At 42.1% G+C, this 27,409-nt stretch overlaps 1 protein-coding gene across 1 annotated transcript in view; it reads right to left on the bottom strand.

Annotated features, from left to right (window-relative positions):
- The window catches only part of Eif4g3 (eukaryotic translation initiation factor 4 gamma 3), a 204,378-nt gene that overhangs the window by 71,931 nt on the left and 105,038 nt on the right, over positions 1 to 27,409 (bottom strand). The window contains exons 12-13 of the mRNA XM_051173661.1: positions 16,644 to 16,752; positions 11,201 to 12,022 (exon numbers count right to left, since the gene is read on the bottom strand). Of these exons, the coding sequence (XP_051029618.1) occupies positions 11,201 to 12,022; positions 16,644 to 16,752 (931 nt within the window). The remainder of the gene's footprint in view (positions 1 to 11,200; positions 12,023 to 16,643; positions 16,753 to 27,409) is intronic.

Here is a 27,409-nt window from a genome sequence, read left to right as displayed (position 1 = left end):
GAAGAAAAAAAAATACAGTAAAAATCAATAGTAAAAAAGGAAAACACACCCCCCCCAAAAAAAAAACAATAACAAAAACTAAAGACTTAGAAAAGCCAAAACATTAACAACCAATAAACAAGCAAACGGAAAATCCAAAACCAACCAACCAAGTAACCAACCAACTAACCAACCAAAACACCCCACAAAGAACAAGAAGGGTATTAGGAACTTAACAGTTTCTGATGCAATGACTCACCATACACACTTCTTTTTTTGGGGGGAAGGGGTGTGCTAGTCCCACAAAAAAAAAAAAAAAAAAAAAAAAAGAGAGAGAGAGAGAGAGAAAACCCCAACCCCAACTACATCAGTGTAAGGGAAGTGGGTGTGCCCAACAGGAACACAACAAAAACATGGGTTACTCTAGGGTTGTCCACAGAAAGAGATGTGGTCTCCTATTTCCAAAAACAGAAAGTTAGTAACGTTAAAATAGTTAAAAATATTTTAAACTCTGTGTGTGTGTGTGTGTGTGTGTGTGTGTGCGCGCGCGCGCGCACACATGCGCGTATACAGAGGTCAGAGGACAATTTGACAATTTACGTGGAAAAAAAATTAAAAAAGAATGTTTATGTGGGTTCTGGGTGATCAAACTCAGATCTCCAGCTTTACGCACTGAGGCATCTAACTTGCCCTTACACAATTAATTTTCTTGAATCAAGCTATTTTGTAGTTAAGAACTGAATTAGGATTGTAAGCAAAATGACCTTTTACCAGTATACATGGTCCAGCTTACTGCAGAAATCATCAGATTCAGATTCTCATTTTTCTCCATTTTATATGTTCTGACCAAAACAAAGAGGGCTCAGGTTTGCTTCTGCTCCCATTTATCCTCAAAGCCTCGACCTGTACTCAAAGACTTGACAAAACAGGCACGTTTTTGTGCCAGGGTCCCCTGCTCATTCTCTGGGGATGTTGCTTTGGAATCCATACATCTACTTCACACAGAGGGTACCATCCCTAAACTGTCACACCTGCAGAATTAACATCCATTTGAAACAGCCTGCCTTCTGGACTATCCAAATGTCTGTGGTGGTTTTATGTAACAGATATTGTGATGAAAATGTGTACAATTAGTATTTGAGTAAACTTGAAAATCTGCAGAATGCATTAGGCGTTTTAAAACAGTTTTAAAGAAGTTAGAGGGCTCACATCACGAAATGTACAGAAAAAGAGGAACAGAACAACGGAGGCCAATGGAACATGGTTGGAGAACAGGAATGCAACGGAACTGTCTCCTGAGAGCAGAAACACTGTACCAGCTCAGCATGGGTTCCTTATAGAAGCTCATCTCGGTCCCTGAGTGTATGTACCCAAAGCACAGCTGCTAGGCTCCTAGCCCTGATGAGGTCACCGAAGGCAGATTAGGACTCCAGTGTGAGCAGCAGGTTCTGGTGTCCTATCTTGCGGCATCTGAGTGTCTTTGTCACAGCACTCTATGACCTGCAGCCTGGGACAGGATGGGAGCAACACAAGGAGCTCACAAAGGCTCCTGAGCCTCTCCTGGTTCAGCCCATCTGATGTCTGTCAACTTCCTGTGACTCTTTGTCCCCAGTCCCCTTGGGCTATATATGGCTGAGGCTGGCATTAACTCTTGATTTCACAGTATGTTCTCTCAATCCATGGTGCTTGTAACTTTATCAAAGTCACTGTCCTTATTTACCTCTATCCTCAGAATTAGCTGCAGCATTTGCAGTTTACAATCCCCAAGTCTCTTTCTTGGTCAACATTCCTACTAGGCGTCTTGGGACTGCTTTAAGTAACAGTTTCAGTCTAGTTTTTAAGCAGCCATTAAAGGGATTAATTCTGAAATGAATTCACTTACATGAAAATGAAACAGGTGCTTGACCTAGAACCACTTCAAGACCCTTCATATCAGCTGAAAATTTAGCTTCTATTTTTGAGTCAGTATCAGGTTCATCTTCTGCTTTATTGTGCCAAAACATCCGTCACACTTCACTGTGTCCTTGCTATTCTATACAAAGACTTGCATATAAGTGTCTTATATGAGTTTAAGCACTGTTATGGAAATGGTTTTATCTTATTGATCACAGTTAATACAGTACCTACCCAATGACAGATGCTTACTGATGCTTCAGTAAAGAATAAATGACCCGGCGATGTCCTTCCCTGATGAGATCAACGACTAACTTATCCACCATCATAGAGCTCTCAACTAGTAGCTGATGGAAACAGAAGCAAACACCCACAACTAAACACTGAGCCAAACTGGAGTTCGGCTACAGAACTCCAGGCTGGACCAGGCTACAGAAACACATAGTGACAGCTGACCTGAACAAGGAGGAGCTAATGGGCCCCCAGACTGATAGCTGGGAATCCAGCATGGGACTGACTCAGGCCCCCCTGAACACGGGTCTCAGCTTGAAGGCCCAGGCAATCTAAGGGACCTCGGACAGTGGAACCAGGATGTATTCCTGGTGCACAAAAGGACTTTGGGGGCACATCCCCCATGGAGGGATAACTGCCTTAATCTAGAGACAGGAGAGAAGGCCTAGTCCCTACTTCGAATGACCTGACAGATTTACGTGACCCCTCCTGGAAGGCATCACCCTACATGGGGGGGGGGAGGGGGAGTAGAGTGTGGGAGAAGAGGGAAAGTGGGAGCAAGAGGGAACTGGGATCGATACGTAAAATAAAAAAATAATTTAAAAAAGTAAGAATAAATGACCAACAATAGAAAGGACATCTAAGGGCAGGAGCTGATTGAGTCTTTGTGTTACACAGCAAGAATTGTCTGTCCTATTTTGGAGCAAGGAAACTTTACTGCACAACCAACCGCCCAGGGTGCAGAAGATGGAGTAGGCACTAAAGCAGAGGTACTAACTACAAAACCCTTGTCCTTCCCACACACTTCACAGCTCTGTTCCTGTGCACTCTCCCTGAATTCTAGCTCCTTTTCCATCCTGCTTTCTTCATCTTTGTTACTTGTGGATATGGAACTCAGCAAGGGGGAAAAGTGTGAGGAACATGTTTTGTCTGTTAGACTATGGCACATAGGCCAAGTCATTAAGCAAATGAACTGGCAATGTGGCTTACTCCAGAACACTCAGCAGAGAGCAGTACATTGGACAATTCTGTCATCAGTGAGAACACAGACTACAGCAAGCAAGACCATTCGCATATTTTAAAGTCTGCATATTATTACTGCTCACATCACACAGCTTCTTAGGCTTGTTTGAGTTTAATAAGTACCTTTGTGCTCCCTTTACCATCATCACAACTGGCTACAGTTTCATTAAATCTAATACAGGTGCAGATTCGTGATCACCACAGCATCAACACTGACTCAGGAGAGACTTGAAGACAGTTATCTTTCCCTCTACAACTGCTCTTCTTCCTTGAATGAGATGGTTCCCGTGAACATGGAAACTGAGATGGAAAAACATCCCATTTGCTCATCTGAGTCCTCACCTGGGACCTACAACATATAAGCTGATGGGAGATGCCATTATGTATATATGTTTCTCATACTGGTTAATAATAAAGCACTGTTGGCCAATAGGAAAGGAAGATAGGAGGGACTAGGAGACAAGGAGGAAATAGGAAGTAGTAAGGAGGAGTCAAGATGGAGAGTCTGGAGAGAGCTGGACGCCAGCCGCCTCCCCAGTAAGAAAAGGCCATGTGAAAATACATAGATCAGCAGAAATGGGTTAATAATTAAAGGCAGAGCTAGCCGATAAAAAACAAGTAACCGGGCCAACAGAATTGTATCTAATACAGAGTCTCAGTGTGTTAATTGGGGCTGGTGTGGTGGCGGGGCAAGACCAGCGATGGCGGGAGGAAAAAACCGTACTCGTTACAAATGGCGCCCAACGTGGCTAATAAGAACTTCCACTTAACAGTTATCTTTCCCTCTACAACTGCTCTTCTTCCTTGAATGAGATGGTTCCCATGAACATGGAAACTGAGATGGAAAAACATCCCATTTGCTCATCTGAGTCCTCACCTGGGACCTACAACATATAAGCTCCTGAGATCCAGAAGAAAGCTTCACAAGTCAGACACAGCCCATGAGGCCACCACTCCACAGCTCTTCCCCGGGATTTACAATACTTGTCTCTATAGAAAACCTGGGACCTGTCTCTTCTGGAATTCAAAGGACAGAAGAGTAATATGTTAAGTGCAAATGAAAGTCACCTGGGCAAATGAAATGAGGTTAATACTCAAGTTAAATCTCAAACATTCTACAGACATGATCGAGGAGCTTACAATGATCATAGGTCACCAGGATACTTGGCGTTTTGTGACAGTATAAAATTCAAGTAACTTTCCCCCTTCGTCCTAAATTACGGGTAAGAAACAGCAACCAAAAAGGTATTCTAACCTATTTAAAAATAAATACAGGGGCTGGAGGCACAACTTAGTAGGAGAGCACATGACTGCATGCGCAGGACTCCAGGGTTGATCCCAACCTAATAAGAGCATATGCAAACGGTTGTTAGGAAGGTGATATTCTATCCCCAAACCCGAACACCTAATAAACAAGAACACAGGTTGTCAGGAAGCCTGCGCTGTCACCAGACCTGCACAGAATGTCAGCGCCTCTTATTGCAACCGCACCTGCTCAAATGATTCTTGAAGCCAATAGTATTATACTATGAATCTTAAGAAAGACAACACTTTCTGCAATCCACTTACATCAAAATTTGATCGGAGGGGCCAGTGAAGACACACTTTCTGTGGAAGTCAGCCGGAACCGAGGAAAGGAAATAACCAACTCATGAAAAGTGTGCCCTGACTGTCCTATTCACTCTCATCTCTCCTCCTTCTCCCTTCCCACACAATAAAGTTAAATATACAAAAATAAAATCTAAGTAAAACATTAGTTATATTCAAACAAAATGATGTAAATACAAGTTTAATTAAATATATAAATTAAGTTTTTATGTATATAAAACTAAGAGAATATATACAAGTCAGGAGAATGAGACAGGAAGATTCTAAGTTCAAAGCCAATCTGTGCTACACAGATAGTTTCTAAAAGCTAAATTAAAATGTAAAGAACTCTGTAGGGGTAATATTAAAGAAAAGATAGCAGGGCATGGTGGCACATGCCTTTAATACCCATACTCGGGAGGCAGAGGCGGAGGCAGAGAGGCAGAAGGATCACAGAGTTCGCGGTCAGGCTGGTCTACAAAGTGAATTCCTGGACAGCCAGCCACAGTTACATAGTAAGATCCTGTCTCAAAGAACAAAACAAGCAAAAACTAGAGTTTTCTAAGAGTGAAGAAAAGAGCTGCAGAGCTAAACCATACATCAACCAGTTTCACAGTGAAATATGCCAAACTGAGGCAATGGTACGCCAGGTGCTTAAGTGTCAAGGAATTACACAGAAAACTTTGTGAACACGTCATACATAAAAAAAAGTTAGTGTGCTGCAGGCTGAATGATAACACAAAGGCAGCAACAAAGAAATAACTGATCAAATGGGCATAGAGACTGGCAAAAAACAAAGACAGAGCAAATCAATGACAGAGAACATTAAGGTCAGCCCCAGAGCATAGGTATTATTCTCTAGAAACAACTGCATTTTAAGTCTTGGACACATACCTCCAGAAGCAACATTTTATGGAAAATTTTTCAGGGAAATGTTTACTAAAAATACATTTCAAGATGTCTGAGAAGAAAAAGGTGGTGGGTGTGAGGGGGTCTAGACATGGAGGTATACAATGATAACACACTTTAAGGCATGTGAACTGTATGGATGATGAACAGGTACATACACGGAGAGTAATAAAGGCTGAATAGGAAGCTGGGTAGGAGCTCAAGGGCCTAGAGAGGCTGGCCCCACAAAGGCAAAAACACACAAGCACCCGGTTGCATGCATAGGAAGCCAGCTGCCTTTCATCACTTCTCCAAGGACAACCCTTCTGGCTTGAAGCACAAGGACCACCTCTAAGGTTGCTTTCCTGACCCATCCAGGTTCCACATTTGTGATGTCACTGTATGTTGGTGGCTTTAGGTGGAATACTCAACAGCTACCTCAAGAAAAGGCTCTCAGAGTCAGGTGAGACAGAACTAGTATCATTAAGAACTGCTCAGGCATAGATGGTGTGGGAACCATAGATGTGGGGCTGTACTTCAGGTAGTCAATTATGGTGTTAATGTGTGTAAGCAACCCATTTCCTGAATTGCCAAGTTACAATTCCCCTAAGCACATCCATAACTAATCAGGTGATTTGTATCATATTCTTAGTTGTGAAAACATCACTAACTGGAAAATATTTCATAACCTACACATTAGAGCTCCTGCCCCACTGTTTGCTTTCCCAACTCCTGATAACCAGTCCTCTTTGTTCCGGATATTTCCTAGAAGTGAAACATCCACAGGTTCATCCTTCCAGGTCTGAACAGACAACTGATTCACTATGCTACAGCTCAGCAGTCCCTTCTAGAGTACCGTTTATTGTGAGGTTAAAATGGTACAATGTGCACAAAAACCTTTTAATCAAAGCCACACCTCCATATGGACTATCCTGAAGGATGTTGCACTGCCTCATGCCAGAGTAAGTCTTTCAGGAGCCAGCCCTGGTCCTGGCGATGCACGGCTTTAATCACAGCACTTGGGAGGCAGAGGCAGGCATCTGTCTCTGTTGAATTCAAAGCCAGCCTGGTCCACATAGTAGTTCCAAGCCAACCAAGGGTACAGAGTATGAAACACTGTTTCAATGCCCCTGCCTCCAATTTTCTTCCCAAAAGGTATCAAGTTTACTTGTTTTGTACAAATTCTGCAAGAAGGAAATACTTGTGTCCTTAAAATAACTAAAGAGTACCTCAAATAATAAGATGCTTAGAAGTCATACACTGAGAGGTAAGTAACAAATGTTATGAGGATACTATTACAATTTTCTGAATGAAGAAATACAAATTTATGGCACAGAAATGAGAAGGGCTAAGGCCCTGGTGTTTGTTATTTACCATCACACCTTACTGTTGGGGTGTAATCAAATACATGAGAAATTGCATTGAATCACACCACACATAAAATCACAGGTCTAACTTTACGTGCTGGCTAGTTTTATGTGAGCCTGACACAAGCCAGAGTCTGCTGGGGCATTTTCTTGGTTGGTGACAAGGGACAGCTTAGTAGTGACACCGTTCCCAGGCAGGTGGTCCAGAGCAAAGAAGCCAGTAGGCAGCTTTCCTCCATGACCTCTGCAGCAGCTCTTGCCCTGGCTTCCCAGGCTGATGAAGTACAAACTCTTAAGATGAAATAAACCCACCACCTGCATCGCTTTGGCAATATAAATCCTAGCTAAGATGCCTCACGAAGGGTCTTCATCAGGAATGATCTCCAGGTTTCTGGAGCCGTGGTCCATTTGTGTAAATGACACCCGAGACGTCTGAGAAGAGTGGGGTGGCAGAACCACTGAGTAAAACCCAGGAAGTTCAGAGTTTATCTTAGAAGGGGCCAGTGGTTACAAGACTGTCAGAATTCATAGGATCAATAACAATTGTACATCTTACCACATACAAGCTCGATTCAATGACCCTACCTACACAAGGAAAGGAACACGCAACAACTGCTTCAATAGCAAGCATAATATCTGAGAAAAGGGTTTATAAAAATACAACAAAATGATTTGAGGAGTGCAATAAAATTACTAAGTCCTATTAATGTAAAAGAGGAGGAGTGACTGCCAGACAACTTGAAACTCCATTGTAAGCCAACTGCATGCTAAATGACATGTTCTCTGCTGTCACAACAGTTGACACCTGCCATGGCAATGACTGAAAAGAGCCAAGAGAAGCTGTGGAGACACATCTGAAATCCTAGGCAGGAAGATCTGTGTGAGTTAGAAACCAGCCTAAGCTACACAGTAGTATCTACAATAGCCTGGAATATAGTTTAAGACATCTCAAACACACACACACTCAAATACCTGTAAAAACAGTCCAAGAAAAGATGAATTGTTTCTACGAGACTATCCATCATTTCATGGTCTGTTTTCTTTGAGGCTGGGTCTTGCTGTTCTTGCTGCGTAGCCTTGGCTGACCTAGAACTTGCTACATAGCCCAGGCAGGGCTATAACTTGCAGCCACCTTCTTGCATCGGCCTCCTGACTGTTGGCCTTACAAGCACAAACCACATCAGCTTCTTTTAACCATGACACATTTAATTTTCTCTCACAACTCCTTAACCAAGAATTTAAGTCTTCATCACTTATTAAGAAAACAATGACAAAAGATCTGCATTGAAGGAAACATATTTGTGTATTTTCTTGTACCACTTAGGAGAAAGTTATACTTTTGAGACCTTAAAAACAGTGCTTGTGGCTTCTGTGCAAGGTGAAGACAGCAGTGGAAAGCAGGGCATTGGTGAATACAGGGCCAGTTCTACTAGGTTGTGTGGAAGCCTACTAGAAGCCCAGTATTACTGTAGCTACACTGGAATGGTCCTAAATAGTGGGCAGAGGCATCCCATGAAGACACACGGGGGAACTGAGCTACTAGAGGAGTGTCCATGATTTCATGGCAGTGGCTGCAAAGGGATGGACGCCTTCATTTCTAAGGACCATTCAGCCTAAGTCTGGAAAAGCGTGCTTAGAGGCATTACTTTAAAAATTGCTATGTGAAGCACTAGAGAGATGGCTCAGAGGTTAAGAGCACTGACTGCTCTTCCAGAGATCCTGATTTCAATTCCCAGCAACCACATGGTGGCTCACAACCATCTGTAATGAGTAATGAGATCTGGAACGCTGTATACATAAATAAATACAAGCAAACAAAAACTGCCGTGTGGTGTGGGCAGTGATAGGGACAGTAAGAACACGAGGGAAGGTGTGCAGTAATGCAGAGTCTGACCTGTGCCCTGGCCCCAGCAGTGAAATCCTCCAGTGACATGTTAAATTCTGAGGAGGTCAAGCAAAGCTAACAACAGGGAAGAGATCCATCCCTAGGGCTTACTGACCCTCACTAGTCAAGCTGACTTATTTATGTTTTTCTCACAGCTGAAATTAAGGAAGTGTTGCTGAATTATAATATTCTCCTTGTATGCGAGTCCAAATCAAAGGAGCACAAACAGAAACCTATTAACATCTTCCAAACACACACTTTCGGGGAAAATATGCCTTCCCAGTCAATGTTTACTTAAGGACATCCATCCAACCCAAGCTTTGTTAGCTAGGACATGTGACAATGTCAACACAATTGTGTCAGAGGGACTTATGGTCAATCTATAACCAGAAAAATTTAGCTAAAAATGATTTTGCAAATTTATAAAAGATACCGAGAAACTTTGCACTATGAGCAAAGTTTTAAAAGGGGGAAAGTTAGTGTAAATCATGGACACAGCTGGCATTCCACAAAATCATTCCTGGATGAAACAATGTGTTTTCTGCTTGGAAATCTACTTTCACTATCAAATATACAAAAACTGCCAAGGTGTGCATTTGCATGCCTGCAATGCTAGCATTTGGGAGGTGGAGGCAGGAGCATCAGGAGTTCAAAGTCATTTGCAGTTACACTGAGTTTGAGGACAGTTTGGGCTCTGTGAGACACCATCTCAAAAAGGCAAAAACCAACCTAAAGATTCCCACAACCACAAAGGATCTGGTGGTCAAGTTAAGTCAACATTAAAACAAAACAAAAACCTGGCCAGTCTCTGATACAGCCACACACAATTTTCATTTAATATGGGCCACATAATTCTTTAACTGCAGCATCCTGATGGACCCAGGACCCCATCTGGGACAGTGCAGTGAAATGCTTCCCAGAAGGAGTAAGGACAAGTACTGCATGCCGTGACCACTTTACCAAGTTTATCTACTAAACAAGGAAAAACCAAATGGTACCTGACTCTTCAGCACCGGAAACTGCTGATAACTACAGGAGGTGCCTATCAACCACACGGCACACCCCTCTGCCCATGTAAACCCAACGTACTAAGGAAAGCAAAGCGCCTCACCTGCCGAGTGCACAGAGCTCAAACCACACAGCACAGGGCAGTGCTGTACAGCCAGCTGTGTCGATGCAGACAAGTCAGCATTTGTATATTCTGAGCTGCTCACTGCAGAGTCAGATGGTAAGCACCAGGTAAGCTTTGGTGTTTGACAGATTTTCAGGCTGGAAAAATGACTCGGTGGTTAAGAGCACTGGTTGCTCTTGCAGGGGACCTGGGTTCATTTCCTAGCACCTGCACGGCAGCTCACAACTGTCTATAACTCCAGCTCAGGGGACCTGACATCATCTCATCACAGACACGCATGCAGTACACACACACACACACACACACACACACACACACACACACACACACACACACACACAGGCAAATGCTCAAACACATAAAGTAATCTTAACGGTTTTTTAATTGATACAAATTAAAATCCAATCATCACACCTAGGTGATACTACGTTAAAAAAACAACTCGAGTTGGAGAAGACCGTAAGAGTTTCAGAATAAAAACTATATGAAAACTTAAAGGAAAAATAGAAACATTTTTCTTTTCAGCCTCATCGAGACAGGAGTGATACACAGCCCTGACAGCCCAGAAGTCACTTTGCAGAAAGGGTAGCCTCAAGTTCGAGGGTGACTGGACCCTCCTGCCCTGCCTTTCCGAGTGCTAGGATTACAGGTGACTATCGCTCCCGGCCTAAAGTGAAACATGTAAGAGAAGTGGGAGATTCCAGTATCTACCAAAGGGCTGCAGCTGCTTCACCTGCAGCTGAAACCCAGATGTTCTGAGCTCTTCGTGGCGGACTTCCAGTCATGGACTGGTTGGCGGGTTTTAAATTCTGAGAAGACAGGGTTGGGAGCTACAGGCCATGCTGGTTTCCATTCCAGCTCTGAAGCAACAGAACGAAACACTGAGGAAATAAGTTTCCAAACAAAACAAAACAAAACAACTCAACATGTATAGACACATATACCTTGGAGGCATTTAGTGTATTTGGGGATTTCCATTTGCATTTTTTTAGACAATGGAGTAACTCTTTTGCAGACTGTACTAAAAAAAAAACAAAACAAACAAACAAACAAACAAACAAAAAAACCCAAAAACAAGCACACCACTGAAGAAATCAGATTAGGAATTTCTGCATTCATTTGATGTTTCTGGAAGTCAAGGAAAGTAGCAAAAAATAACTCCATTGCCTCTTCATGGTCAGCAAGCATAAAATCAGCGAGGGCAGAAGGGCTTACCTGGGGCAGGGCTCCTTCTTGAATTAAGATTCTGAGAATCCACAATCTCTTCTGTTGACCCATCTGCTTCTGCCTCTGATTTGTTCTGAGTTTCGTTTGCATCCTCGCTAAGGCAAGTTCTTATGCTCTCTCCCTCTTCAACAACTCTCTGGACCATAGTGGCAGCAACAGGACAACGAGCAGTGGTGGCAGAAATGACAGGGATGCAAGGAGGAGAAGTTGGGGGAGTCGGAGGGGCTGGGGAAAAGGGAGTTAGCGTGGAAGGGGTGATGGGAGTCGGGGTGCACTCCACTTTCATTTCTTCCTGGGCATGTTCCAGAATCTCCAATTCAAGAGTCAATGGCAGCACTTCCTGTTTCACCATGTCCACAATGCTGTCCTTGGTGGGTAGCTTTTCACCAACTTCTTTCACTTCATTAATTAGGTTAGTACTAGAAATTAGCTGAATGTCATGAGGTGCTACACTACAAGGTTTCTTGCATATATCATTGTCTTCTGTCAGTGAAGGGTCTGATGTTACTGTGCAAGATGGGCTGGGTACAGGAAGTGCATCTTCTTTTGAGGAGGAAAGTTCACACTTGGCCTCAAGAACAGTAGTGAACAGTGGCTGGCTGCTAAGGGCAGTAGAAGTAGGGGAAGGAACTGAACTCCGGGCAAGCGGAGCAAGGGTGGCAGGCGATGAAGTCAGAGGAAGTTCTGGGGTGGGCTCTCCTGCAGTAGTCTCGGGTATGGGGCCGGCTTGCTCTTTCTTCTCCCCACTAAGGACAAGCCGAAGGACTGTGGAAGGAGACTGGAACACTGGATCTGGTTTTGGTTTCTCTTCTGAGGAAAGAGAAATGAATTTTAAGGATAATTTTGAACCATAGACTCTAGAGTACTACCTTAGGCCAAGTTCATGGGCAGCAAAACAAAGGCCAAAATACTGGGTTCCAAAAACACTGTCCTGTTTGTTTACTAGCCACACTGACTAGCGCTTAGTCTCCAGGTCACATGATGCTTATTTTTGAGGAAGAGGGAATTAGTTCCCCCAAGAGGGAATTAGTTCCCCCAAATGATGATGTATGTCATGAGTACAAGAGGAAGTCTCATAAAAACTAAAGTTAACAATTTCCCACTTTTTGAGGCAAGGTCTTTCTAGGTTCCCCGTGCTCATGCTCTCTTTACTTCAACCTATGGAATGCTGGGATTACAGGCCATGTGCTACCATATCCAGCCAACTGCAACCATTTAAGGTAAAACTTCTACTCTTCTATATCTTATTCCCCGTGGCTATTACAGGCACAGTACTGTCTGGGAATGCCAGTATAAAGACAAATAATTAGAAACCAATTGTTATAAACTCCATCTAAATGACCAACAACATCAAGCACTTGGACATCAAAGGTAGTTTCAAAATGAACTTCCATCGCTCAGAAAAGCCTCTGAGCAAAAACAACAGATGTGTGGAAAGAGAGTCATCTGTTTCTTTAAAAGTTAATCAGTTCCTCAAAGAGAACCAAAGTTAATAATCAAATGAACCAACCGGAGAAAAAGAACACTGGACATCTCTATGTGGGAATTATTATATAGAAAACAAAATCCGTGTACAGACAAAATAAGGTCAAGAAAGTAGGAAATGATAACCATAAAGGCACCACAAGTATAGAATAAAATAAAATAAAAACGGGTGCTAATCAACGTGACTGTTTGATTCTAGGTGAATGACTTGGGAATCGGTGTGAGAGAGTAGTTCCCTACTATCACCAGCTTGGGCTTACTTAAGCTTCTAGCTGTCCTCTAAGACAGAGAAGGCTAAGAGACTTCCCTCTCAATGCAGCACCCTCAAATGTGACTACAGGCAGTGATATCTGTGAATGAGGACACTGCTACCCATGTCAACGGGGAACACATCACCACACTAAGGTGAATGCAGTCATAGCTTCAGAATTCACTATAAGTGCTGGGCATAGTAGCTAAGACTCAGTGTCCTCATCATTGTAAAGTAGGAGCAGTTAATCCTCACTGCCAAATTTCTCAGATTAAGTTGCCAAGGCAGAAACCAAAAATACATGGGAACCATATGAGTTCATTATACATGTGTGTGCATCCATTTAACAAAATACACTTATTACATAGCTCTGAGTAACTCTCACTTTGTGTCCACTAAAAAGATACCACGGTCATTTATTAGGTAAAGACCAAGAATGGCAAGCACTCCTCCTCCTGACAGACAGGACTGCCCTGAATGCAAAAAAAAAAAAAAAAAAAAAAAAAAAACCCCAGATGGCTAAGGGCGAAAGTTACTGCTTTCTGAATGCAAAGGGAATTTCTCCAACAGTCCTTACGACTGACTGTAGGGAGTGTTGTGCTCTCTCTATCAGCTCACTATACCCTTGTTTCAACACACCTGACTGAAGGAAGTGTGTCCCTCAAGAAACAAAGTGTCCTGCCCTAGTTACATGTGCTGTCAAAGATAAAGATTAATTAATATCCTAATGCACTTCAGTTTCTCTCTTTATAACAAATTCAAGCTATTTTATCTTTATAAAATGCTAAACAAAAGGGAAATGGTGCATCTGCCTGTAACATTTAACTTGTTAGCCATTCAGCTGCTCGTGTAAAAGAATTCTGAGAAACCAGATTAATAATGGCAGATGGCATTTATTAAGCACCTAGCAGAAACTGGGTTAAAGGGCCTGCATACACTGTTCCCTTCATTTATTATAACTATTATGAGGATAGACTACTGTCTGTCCCTGCTCTACAGCAGAGGAAACGAAGACTCAGACATCAGTCCTGGTGCAGAAGCCATCTATCTAACCAACAAATGGCTCGAATCTGATTTGAAAGTCCCTATTTTTCCAGGCAGAGGTCAAAGGGCTTATGAAAAATAGAAGCAGTCAGATGGCTCAAGCAGGGGGAACGCTGTTTACCCAATGCAAACCCTCAGCAGTGACAATCCCTGGATAGACAGAAAACTAACCCATGGGACACTGCACACAGACCCGTCAGGGAGACAGTGACAGCAGTCTCACTGTGCGGCCCCAGGACTGGGACAAAGCTGGCCTCAACACCAGAGATCTGCCCGCTTCTACCCAAAGGTGTGTGTGCTTTCCTCTACACTTCATCCTAAAATGAATTTATAGTTTGAAAAGCAAGCATAAAGAAAAGTATAATCAAAATAGAACAAAATAAAAACTCAACTCTAGCAAGCACGTTCTAGTAGTATTTGAATGGCAAATACTAGTCCTAAAAGGTTTATAAGGCTACTGAGGCTGGAGGTGTAGCTCAATGAGTGGAAAGCTTGCCTAGCACAAACAATTCCTGGGACTGCATCCTCAGCACCACGTGACTTGGGTGAGGTGGTACATAGCTGTAATTTAAGAATCCAGCAAAAAAAAAAAAAAAAAAAAAAAAAAAAAAATCATGAGTTCAAGGTCATCCTCAGTGACACAGAGATCTAGTGGCTAAACTGGGTTGCAGATCATGCTTCAAAATAAAAAAGAAACTAAACCCCACTTAGACTGAAAACTGCTTCACGCGTTGGCAATCTGAGAATTCCTGAGTGATTACTCAATATGAAGATTATAGCAGTCACAAAGAGTCCCCATCAGTACTATAAAATGTCTTAAAACACAGGACTTTCAGGGCCATCTCAAACATCTGTATGACTGAAAAGGTGGTTTTTGATTTTTTTTTTTTTTAATTTAATTCAAGTTTACTTGAAGCAAAAGAAGAAAAAAAAAAAAAAAAAAAAAAAAAACCTGAGAGGATCTAGGATTCTCAATCTTCCCTTCTTGAAAATGTCAAAAAAATATGTATTTTTAAAATCTGAGCATTCTTCTTCCTAAAACAACTACAAACAATGCTGTTTTCAGACAGGTCCAATTGATTATTATCTAGCACGTTACCAATGTTTTTATAAATGAGCATAGCTGTGGAAAAAAATATGCAAGGAAGATGTATTTAATAGACTAGTGCATGGGCGTGCTTAATATGGCCAGCATAATTCTAAAAGGTCGATTACATCTGTGTAAAAGTACACTAAAATTTTAAGGGGAATCTCCTAAAACTTATTTGCTACTAGGAGGAAAATCAAAGGCGCTATCTCTTTCAAATGCATTACCGCCAGATGTGGCAACACACACCTACAAAATCTCAGTGCCCAAAAGGCAGGAAGATCTCAAAGCTGACTTAAGTGTGGCTTATTGTATAGTGAGTTCCCAAACAACCTGAGCTTCAAAACCAGGCCCTGTGTCAAATTTTTGGGTTTTCTTTTAAGAGTGCTTTAATCAATGGAAACAAAAAAACAAAGTTTCCCCCAAACCCACAACAGCCTCTTCCAGGCCGACATCTTTGGTACCTAAAATTTAGCACTAAGCTCACACACATGAACGTTATACTGACATGACAGCCTTTGGAAGCGTGCTGCCTAAGTGTTTATTCTTTATTTTTTGACTTAAAATATTATGAAAGCTGTAATGCCACTTGTCAGCCCTCAATAGGTGTGTATGTCTTGTATTTCACATTATCTTTTCATCTTGTGGGAAAACCCTGAAATCAGCAAGGTGTGGAGGTGCCAATCTGTAATCCCAGCACTCAAGAGGCTGAGGCAGGAGCCAGCTTGCTACTGAGCAAATTCCAGGCTAGCCCAAGCTACAGTGTGAGAATGCCTTTAAACAATGTCCCCAACCCAACTAATAATGAACAGACAAACTCACTTGAGAGTAAAATCGAAGGCAGGAGAGGGCATGCTTACTTTACTGCTCTGGGCTCCAATGTCCCTACAGAGTATAGCGATGGTAAAGCTAAAATCCATAGTCAGGGAAGCCAAGACTGAGGGAGTAATTTTCTTTAACAAAAGGTATATACTTGTTTTTAACAAGCTCCAGGTCTGTACCACAGAGTCTTAGTATGATTCCTGCATCAGCAACAATGGCTATCATTTACTGAGCAAGTGGGAGACATGTCCTCGGAACAACCCTGGCTATGGCACACCAGTGAAGCAAGTGAGAAGCCCAGGTGGGAGGCCTCAGCAGGACAGGACACTTAGGGCCTGCCTGTGTTTGCTTCCAGGGTTCCAGTTCCTAGTTCTCTAGTGGGGTTTGGTGCCCTAGACATGTTAGCTTCTGTAAGAAATAGCAACATCCCCAAGGAATGGTGAAATATAAACCTGTGTTGTTCTTGGCAAGTAATATATAGAGAGATATGCTTTAATTAATCTCCCCACACAAGCTTTGTTTAAAAAAAAAAAAAAAAGCAAGCAACAACAGCAGTTGAAGGCAGCTAAGCAATTACTTACACATAGATACCAACATTGAGGCAGGTGAAATGTAAGACCCTTTCCCCTAGATTTGCTACAGAGCAGGTATCTGAATAATCCTCAGATGTCTGATGGCATACCAAGAGCAATGTACTTAATAAGGAGACTAAAGGTAAAGGGAGGAAACAGTCATACACAAACCTTGCTTCTGGTCGCTAGCTGCAGTGACAGGGGTGCTGGCAGCAAGATGAGCTCTCTCCACAGTCCCATATACCACAGGGCTGTGCTCGGGGACCTGGCTGGGCAGCTGCTGGGATTTGAAGTACAAAAAAGGGTGATAATGAGCATGCGAACGTAACAACTAACAACATGGAACCCAAGCAAGGAGGGGAGACAGAGAGAGGCAAGAGGTCACAAAATTAAAAGAAAAGCAGGGTTGGGGGTACACAGGACAATTGAATAAAGCAGGGAGAGAAGGACAGAGGCAGCAGGAAGGGAGGAAAAGAGATGATTACTATTAACCACAGGAAGAGAAGACAGCACAGGCACCCACACATCCACTCAGTGTTCCTTCCAAGCACAGGCTGACTTCCAGCAGTAATGGCTGCCAAAGTGGGGCAGGATGCCACACTGGGGACAGGATTTAATGTCCTCCCAGACTGACTAAAAGTTTTGGTCAGCTCCACTTATAAAACACCAAGCAAAGCACCTTATCTGCCCAAAGCAAGGTAGACTGAGCACAGAAGACTTTAAAATCCAGTAACTGATTAAAACAATGCTGAAAGGTCACAGTTACTGTAACTGCCATTAAGATGTCCAATGAAATGCAAAGTGCAAAGGAGCTGTAGGCATTTCCACCTTCACACAGCATCAGCTTCATGGAAGCTTCCAACAACATGATATCCAAGTAAAGTCTGTGGCTTTTCAGGATGATGAGAAACTCATTTTACACTAGGCCATTCTTGGGCCAAAAAGTGCCTACCGAAATTGGAGCAAGCAGGTAGAAGAAACTTGTGCAAATTAGATGGAATGAAATTATACAAGAAAGGACAAACACGCTCATCCATATCCCATTCTAGGCAGTTGTGCATCTGGACTTGAGGGTCACACAAAAGTCACAAAAGAAAGCAATGTCTCCTTGGAGACCTAAGGCCCATTTCCAGTTGCTCATTATCCTGCATTGACTTCCACAAGGATTGCCACAGAAGCCCTGCACTGCTCTTTTTGGGGAGGGAGCAATATAGGATGATTAAGATATAAGTTTGTGTAAGTCAACAGGGCCACTTAAAAGTTGAGGGCTAGTAAAAAAAAAATGTTTTCAGTTCAATGTCTGTCTTAAACGTCCTAAAGTGGAACTGTAAATGGAAAAGATCATTTATAATAGATAACAAATAACAATAGTTTCTATATACAGCTGTATGTGCAGAGGGAAAACACAAGAAAGGAGATAATGGTACAATTTGGCAATGTATTAGACCATGAAAGTGTTCACCCTGCACAATTATTTCTCAATAACAGCTATAAAAATTATACTAAAAGATGTCATTGCTATTTCTATTCTGAACCACAGAGAAACAAATGACAACTGTCACAATTGTCCTGAATTCTTATTTTCAGGGGAAACATATATTAAAGAAGAAATTAGGAAGGCCTCACAGCCAAAACTAAAAATGTTGATTCTGTTCACATCTATGGGCTAAAAGCAGGTAATAAGAAAAAGGAAATACTCCAATCTCTTTAGTGTTTAATAAGCAATTAACTACACACAGGGAAGAAAGCTTTGCACAATGTGTTAATTATTGGAAAGAAAGAAAATACCCACTACTTCAACTGCCTTAAAGTCAGGAAGTAAAAGCCAAGTTAAAGAAATAGGTGTAAACAGTTTAAGACAATAAACAACTACTTAAATCCGTAAATTTCTATAGCACTAAGGATTTTCCACCTAAAATACACTAAAACACTATGAATGAAATAAGTCTTATTCACTTATTTGAAACAGGCTCTTGCTGTATTGCCCAGGTGGCTCTGAAGTCGTAAACTCAAGTAGTCCACATGTCTCAGTCTTCAATGAGGGCAACAGCACTCTAATCCCTAACAGCCCTAGAGACAAGCATCCTAAGAAAGGGAGAATAGAAGAATGGATCAGTTAGTAAAGTTGTCTGCCACATAAATATAAAGGCTGGAGTACTTAGGTAAAACCTGGGTGTGGTGGCAGATACCTGTGACCTCAGGGGGAGGGAGTGGCAAATACATCAAGAGCTCATTAGTCAGCCAGCTTGGGTGACTGGTTCAGTGAGAAACCAAGTCTCAAAAGAATGAGATGGAGGAAGGCATCCAACATTGATCCCTGGCCTCCATACATGATGATGAGTTTCAAGCCTCAAAACATGTTAAAAAAAAAAAAAAAAAAAAAAAAAAAAAAAAGCATTAGAAGGCATTCCCATAATTCCAGGCTGGGGAGGAGAGGGGGGATACAATGGGCAGGCACTGGTGAATACCTCAAAGTTCACTGGCCATCCAGCCTTACCTAATTCATGAACTTCAGGTTCAATGAAATCATGCTTCAAAAAATTAAAGGCAGTGAGGCCTGGTGGCACAAGCCTTTAATCCCAGCACTTTGGAAACAGGTCTCTGTGGGTTCAAAGACAGCCTGGTCTACAAAGCTAGTTCCAGAAGAGCCAAGGCTGTTACATACTGACACATTGTCTTGAAACACAGAAACAACAACCAAAAAAGATGATAATGGTACAAATGTAGTACGAATAACCAATCATTTTCTTATTGAATTTAAGGTCCATTCCATGAGATGGAACTCACAACTGAAACTGTTAAAGTAGCCAAGAACCTGACACTAGATGAACTATAGGTTCAGTGCGAATGTCTACTACTATCATTGTCTTAAGCAAACAAAGCAGTTAAAATGACTCCTAATAGCATATTGCTATCCCCACAGATGGAGGTCCCTCAGACCTCATCAGAGAAGATGCTTCTTACAGCAGATAGGAAATAAACACAGGCTCACAGCTGGAAAATGTGCACAGAGTGAGAGACTTTGGAGCATTCAGCCCTAAACAGGGATGTCTTCATCAAACTCCCTTCTTTCAGGGCACAGGGATTTATATGCAAGAAGATTCACAAAAACTGTAAGAGCCAGAGGTAGAGGGTGACTCCAAGAAAACTCGAAGGCAGGCACACACCATGTCCAGGAGTAGTTAGCCTACACAAATGGATTCCATGGAGATGAGGGGACACAGGATTTTTGTTTCAATTTTTTTTTTTTTTTTTTTTTTTGGCTAATTATTGTGTGTGTGTGAGAGAGAGAGAGGAGAGAGAGAGATATCACAACTAAGAGAGACAGACAAGACAGCGAAAGTGAGCACACAAGCACTCAAAAGCAAATGGATGAAGTTGGGTGGATAGGGGAAGAGAAGAAAAGAGGTTGGAGGGAAGGGAAAGAATGAGACAAAATATACTTAAAAATTCATAAAATAAAAAGGATAGATACTGATCAAGAGAAGATATGCTACACTATGCTCGTATCTCTACACATACTCAGATGATGGCAACTTGCAGAAGCATGTACCAATACACACTCAGGTGCACACATGTACACTGACAAGCAAACTCATAGGAACACACAACTGTGATGACATCTTTAGTGAGCAGAGAGACCACTGGCAAAGTTGTACACCCACAAGCTCTGAGCAAATGCCTCCGGTGGCTCAGCTGTGTAATGAGGATGCACTAAATGGTCCGTATCATTTTAAATGAACATTTCATACCTGATAATGTTACAAAAATGACAATATTAACATAGCAAATGCTTTAATCGCATTCTTCATTATTTTTAATCTAGCACAATCTCAATTTAATCACCATGAGCCTACTATCTTCTCAAGCCACGAATAATCATGGACTGTTTTACCCAACAAATCATACAAATCAGAAGTACACTAAATACAGAGACTCTAATATGAACATCTGAACCCATGTAAAGAAACTGAGTTCAACCAAGAATACATTTACACATTCACAGGATTCGCCAGACCACTTAGTTCAGTCACACTCCCTTTCAGTGGGAATAAAAGGGTGATTTGAATGAAAATATAATAAAGATGCTAGAAAGTCAGTTAAAGATTAGGGGGCTAAATCAGCTAATCTCCCACATTTCTTTAATGGTTTATAATTTCCACCAATGCTAACTAATATCCTACTAAACCTTGTTAAAATCCATGTTGTCACGGATAGAAGGAAACACACACACACAGTGAAAGAGGAACTTAAATGAGGGCAGAAAATGAGCTTCCAAGAACATATTGGAAATGACTTTCCTTTCTAAATTCTGGTTAAGATGATCACTGTTAATGAAGATTTAAGAGTCTATAATTAAGTTTCTAGACTTAGGAGGAAAGAACAGAAGCCCCAGGACCAAATATAGGAGGAATTCATTCCTGAAAAGCAGCTTAATCCAGGTATAGGCTTAACCTATATAATCTAGTACTCAATAGAGGCTGAGACAGGAGGCTTACCATAAATTCAAGCACAGCCTGGGCTGTTAAACCTTGTCTCAAAACAAACAGATAACAGTAAAAAAAAGCATCTGAGTTATTTCCCTGCTAGACAAAACAAGTAGCCAGCATGGCAACATGGAGCTGTCAGCTGCACTAGGAAGCTGAACAAGAAGCCTATGGGTATGTGGCCTGCCTGGGCTATGTGATGAGGATCTGCCTTGGAACAGTAAAATAAAAGGCAACACGTATCTGGACTTGTTCTCAATACTTCTTTGCACAATCGAGATCTTTGTATCACAGCTCAGAGCTCTGCCCAAAGGGTTACTACTCTCAGAATTCTAGCAGAGGGTTAGCAATGTGACACAGGGTACACTGGCCAAGTCTGGACTTAACTATAATGTGAGATTTACATTTTGAAATAGCTGGGGCTTCAGAAATCCAGAAAAAAGCAACACTTCAATATGTGAAAACTGTAGGCCGGTGCCCATGAATTGCCTGTACTAGAGCTAACACTTGGTCACGTACATGCATGCTTGAATTCTCCTACTGACAGTACCAGAAACAAGGCAGAAAAGTGAAATATTCACTATAAGCCATGATAGAAAATGTCTGCCCACTCCTTTACCAATGAGAAGAAGGCAAAGACTTCCAATTGTTATGTACAAATAAGCAGTAAGTCAAGGGTATTCATTGCTAAAACAAGGAAGCACTTGAATGTCACAGGTTTGATTTTCTTAAAAGCCCATTCAGAGCTGGGTGGGTGGTGGTGCACACCTTTAATCTTAGCACTTGGGAGGCAGAGGCAGGTGGATCTCTGTGTGATGAATCCAGCCTGATCTACAAGAGCTAGTTACAGGACATTCTCCAAAGCTACATAGAGAAAACTTGTCACACACACACATACACCCCCCCACACACACACACACGACACTCAGTTAACTTTACAATAATCCTCATACAAAATGTCTCATATATTTAATAAATGTAGATCCAGAGAATGAATAAGTATGGCCTTCACTGAGAAACATCCAAGTCAAACAGCAAAATAGCTGCACATTTAATGATGCCATAAGAAAAAAAAAAAAAAACATGCTTCTTCCACAAGAGAGGCAGAATTGCCCAAGGTTACTCAGCTGTTTTCATCATGTATAAATCACAGGGAGCATACAGGGAACTAAGACAAATGCTCCACAAATGTATGGACCCAATCTGATCAAGAGAAATAAACACTAAGAAAAAAAAAAATCATCAATAGAATTCACCTGACTATAAATTAGGGTCTTATTGTATGAGAAGCTGCATCTAAGAAAGTAACATGAGACTGAGCCTGAGCTGTGGGGGGAGTGCGAATGGGAGTGGAGCTGGAGGGGGGACATGTGAATGGGAGGCATGGGGAGGACCACAGGAGGAAGTACAGGAAGAGGAGTTCCAAAGAAGTTTACATGGAGGCTCTGAGCAGAAGATTATGAAGTGAATGGTCTGATTGCTGTTGTCCTTCTGTTTGCTGTGTTTTTCTCTTATTGGTTGATGAATAAAGCTGTTTTGGGCAATGGACAGGCAGGATGTAGCCAGGAAGGAAGATAGGCAGAGCTACCAGACTAGGAGAAAGCTGGGAAGAGATACGTGGGGAGTGAGGTTCCAGGGAGATGTCAAGCAGCTGCCTAGGAAGAAAGAAACTCTGGTATCACCAGTAAGTCAAGACTACGTGGAGATACACAGATTAATAGAAATGGGTTAATAATTAAGAGAGTGATGGGATTTTCCTAGCAATGTGACACAATCAGAATTCTGCTTTAAAATCTAATTCCAAGGGACCAGCTGTTAAAATACCTTGGTTCTTCTAAGAACAGCATTTGGGAGGTGGAGACAGGGTGATACAGCTGGGCAGAGGGGAATACAAGGCAGGAGGAGACAGGGACTCAATCGTTCTGTCTGAGGATTCAGTATAGGTAAGAAGACTCTTTAGTAGCTGGCTCCTTTACTACCCTGACCTTTCAGAATTTACCCTGATATCTGACTCTGGGTTTTTATTATTAAGAACAATTGGAATTCACACTACATGTACCAGTTATACTTTTTTAATTCTGCTTGATCTGGCTTAGTAAGTCGCAGAGAAACTGGGGATGGAGGGAGAACACACGGCAGAAAACTTATTACTTCCCACCCGCCCTCTGCCACGGAATGAAATAGAAGGAAGGCCTAAGCCAGAAACAAACATTGTAAGACATCATTGCCTTCACAATCAGTCAAACAAACTTCCATAGTTTATAAACTATCCAGTCCACAGTATTCTACCTCAGCAGCAAAAAACAAAAAACAAACAAAAAAAAAAAAACTAAACTATGTATGTCAAGAAATGTCTTTAACAAATAAAGGGCTCTTGCTGCCGGAGGTGGTGGATCTGAGTTTGAGGCCAGCATGGTCTACAGAGCGAGTTCCAGTATAGCCAGGACTATTACATAGAGAAGCCCTGACTTGAAAAACCTAAATAAACAAAGTAAATGGCTCTCGCAAATAACTCAAATATTATCCCAAACAAGTTATGTAAAAGATGGATAATATAGGCTGGACAATGATGTATGCCTTTAGATCTCTATGAGTTAAAGACCAACCTTGTACAGAGTGAGTTCTAGGACAGCAGAACTTACACATTACACAAAGATTCCAATCTTGAAAAGCCACACCACCACCACCAAGATGCTAGTTACAAACTGGCTAGCACAAACCCAAATGTATGAAATGTATACATGTATACACTTGCAGTGAAAGAGGTCTAAAAAGATGTCATGGGACCTCAAGGCCGGGGTCATAACTCCCTTTACATCTCTTCACTGTTATTTGCAATGATTATCATCTGTAGATATACAAACATAAAATTATTTTTTGTTTGTGCTTTTTTGTAAAGACAAGTCTCATGTATCCCAGGCTGGCCTTGAACTCACTAGGTAACTGAGAATGATCTTCCTGATTCTACAAGCTCTGGAGTTAAGGGCATGTGCTACCACACCCAGGTAAGTTGTTATCATAAATGACAGCCCAAAGATGCAGATTTCTTCACATCTAGGAGTACCATTTTCTGGACAGGTACAGTCTCCCCTATCATTGTTCACTACCTGACATTTGAAAGCAGGCAGAAGAGGACAGAACTATGCACATGCCACCACAGTAGACCTGCTTTCTTACAGCTGTGATCCCACAGTCCAGGGACCATGCAAGGTGAAGCCTCACACTCCAAAAGCAAAGGCTAACTCAGAATTTGATGAACTATAGTTTACATAAGGAGGAAAACAAAAACCAACAAGACGAACGGTTTATGTAACTAACCCTAGAGCACACTTCCCTCCGCACAGCGCTGTAAGGAAAAGCACAAGAGGCCTGAAGTCAATGGAGTTTCCTGATGGCTTTACAGAAACGGGGAACTCTAAGCTAAATTTTTAAAATTAGACACTACCAAAAACAGACCAAGTTCACATTTCACTCTAAACAACAGGATGGTTTAACATGCAACAGGCCCTATTCACCATAACATCATTTAAACACAAAGAATGCATGCCAGCTTAGTCCCCCAAGGCTTGCCACATTATTGAACAGTAGCATATTTAATTCAAGGGCTAGTACTAAAACTATTGTATTAAAAAGGATAATGACCAACTTCCTAACTCCTATCTTACTACAGCCACCCTTAAAAGCCACAGCAATGTGCTTCCCAGAAGGGAGTGATCAATTCACCAGTGTCAATGACATGGATAACAAGATGGTGATTTTAGAAGTTAAGACGAGACATTTCACATTGCTCTGCCTCCAAACTGCACAAGCAGGAAGTTCTCTCCTCACTAGCAACACAGATAAGAGTGTACCTAGGCCTCCGACATAACACAAGGAAGCAATTAACTGTTAAAGCATAAAATGACTTAGTAACAAATGGTCAAGATTTCCATTTCCCAGAGGCCTGTGTAGGGTAGTTCTGTAAAGGGCAACTAGCCTGCTGGCTTTGGCAATTCCCCAAACTACAGAAGAGGATTTACCTTTCAAGATGTGCCAGCAATCCAGTTTCCAACCTTTCCCTGACCCAAGCTCTTTGGCGCAGGACCCTTTCCCAAGTATAGCTTTGTTTTACTCTAAGGGTGACCCTAAAAGGGATGAGAGAAAGAAAGAGGGGAAAAAGGGGTGGATAGTGAGTGGGAATAAGATGAACATATTTTAAAATGAATTTTTGGGGATGGAGACTTGATTTAGCATTTAAAAGCACGTATTGCTATTGTAGAAGACCCAGGTTCAATTCCATATGATGGTGCATAGCTGTCCATGACTCCAGTCCCAGGGGATCCAACACTCTCTACTGACCTCTGCAGGCACCAGACACAACATAGTGCACACACACGATATAATTTTTTAAAAATAAAATGTACATATAAAATGCATATATATAATGTTAGTATTCCACTGGACATGAGCTTTTTTTTAAAGACTACCTGTTCTCAGGCAATTCTGAGGAGAGGAGCATCTCTTGGGCACTAATGCCATCAACAATGGCCAAGTGACTTGCTGCTAGGACTGTAATAGTTAAACAGGGACTCAGAGTAGAATCTTTGTTTCATGGGTAAAAAGGCATAACATTCCAGAGTAAGGTCAATGTAAGGTCACGGCAGAGCAGAGACCAGCCCCATGCGTGCTACTGCCCTAATGCCTTCCATGCATCCACATTCACGCATGATGACCATATGCTTGGGGCTCACAGTCACAGAAAGTATACTGCATACGTGTGTGACATAGAATGTGTAGAGTCACACAAGTCACACAAAAGGTCATTTAAGAACTTAATAAGGAAGACAATCTGAAGTCCCAATGACTCCGTAGGACAGAACAGCAGCAGTGAAAATTCCCTTTGTCCTGTGTATTTCCATCATGTGGAGCCCAAGGGCAGTCCCCTCAATCAAGTCTCAGCTGGTACCAGTGATGATCAAACAGGCCTGAGATCGACTCACACTCTGTAAGTTTTGCCCAGCTAACTTGCATGCATGGCTGTTAGTGACAGAGGGCTCATGGTCCTCACATCACTGACAGAAAAGCTAACACATCCATGATGACAATAACACAACCTACAACAGGAAAAGAACTTCTTCCTTCACCAGAGCCCTAGGAGGATGCCTAACAAAACACTCAGGACCTTATGGACGCATGGTCCAATGGTCTCACCTTCTGTCTTCCTCACTCTGCCCTCTGGTTGAACTCTTTGATGACCTTTATACTTTTACTGACAGGGTCCCCGACACTTACAGCATCCCTGGGCAATGTGTGTTTTCATTCAGCTATTTTAGGTTACTCAGCTGACCCACAGACCCAAGACAAACTGCAGTTGTGCTCTCATTTTTAACAGAGAGCCCTCGAGACAACATCACAGGAAGAATACAGCATTCAACTGTTTGTCAAACTCCCCCACATATATTCCTACATTATAGAATTTACCTTAAACAGTGAAGCCTGTCTTGAGGAGTCTATCTCTGTCTCCATGTTCCCATCTTCCAAAGTCCTTGTATTGTCTCACCTAATCAGCAGTAGTAGGTCTCTGTGGTCTGACACTCTGGAGACTATGCTATGCTGCACAACTCCTGGACACAAAGCATGGAGGGTCTAAATGCTAGTAACTGGCTTAGCTATGGCAGCACATACAATTGGGTCTGGCTTAAGAGGAGAGAGGTAATGGACTCCCATCTGACAATTCATGATGGCCAGATGCCAAGCAGGATAAAGCACTCTTAAGAGTTTTTTGCAGGTGAGTGTACATGTCTGCCATGCTGTTGCTCAGGAGGCTGGGCAGAAGGACTCCTGCAAGTCTGAGGCCACTTAGGGTTACATAATGAGACCTTATTTCATAATGAGACCAAGAAAACAAGTGACAGTTACTCTTGGTAGTAAGAGTTTGAAGTTGGTATTGGGAACAATCCCTCTGAGGCTCCTCTGGTAAACAAGTGGAGATGCGGAGGGTGAGATGAGAAGACTTCCTGTGTAGGAGCTGTGGACACTCCTCTGCTATTCTGGCTACTCTCAGCTAAAGGGCTGTCAGTTCAACAGGCAGCAGACAAGCTGTATGTCAGTAGTGGCCATTTGGAACATTCCATGGATTCCTTGGAAAACGGAAACAAAGAAAGAAACTACAGTTATAGATGATTGCCTCAGCTCTTGAAGAAACAGCCAAACAGGTCTGTTGCCATTGTCAGTTTGAGCCAGCACAGACCATGGCGGATTCCAGATGACCCTGGAACCATTTCCATCAGGGACACAAGGGGAGCACTTCCATTGCTGGCCTGGAAGAAAGGCCACGGTAACTGACGGTAAGGAGGCAAGGCTGTGACTGGAGTAAACATAAACCTTTGTTTGCACGCAAGGTGAGTTGTGATCAACTCAAACAGGCTCCATAAGGAGGCTGTTCAGACTAAAGTTGTGAATTTGTAGGGG

The sequence above is a fragment of the Phodopus roborovskii genome, unplaced genomic scaffold (assembly GCF_943737965.1).
Source record: "Phodopus roborovskii unplaced genomic scaffold, PHOROB, whole genome shotgun sequence".
In the NCBI taxonomy this organism is placed as follows: domain Eukaryota; kingdom Metazoa; phylum Chordata; class Mammalia; order Rodentia; family Cricetidae; genus Phodopus; species Phodopus roborovskii.
The sequence above is the reverse complement of the archived record's forward strand: the minus strand, read 5'-3'. Positions and strand labels throughout refer to the sequence as shown.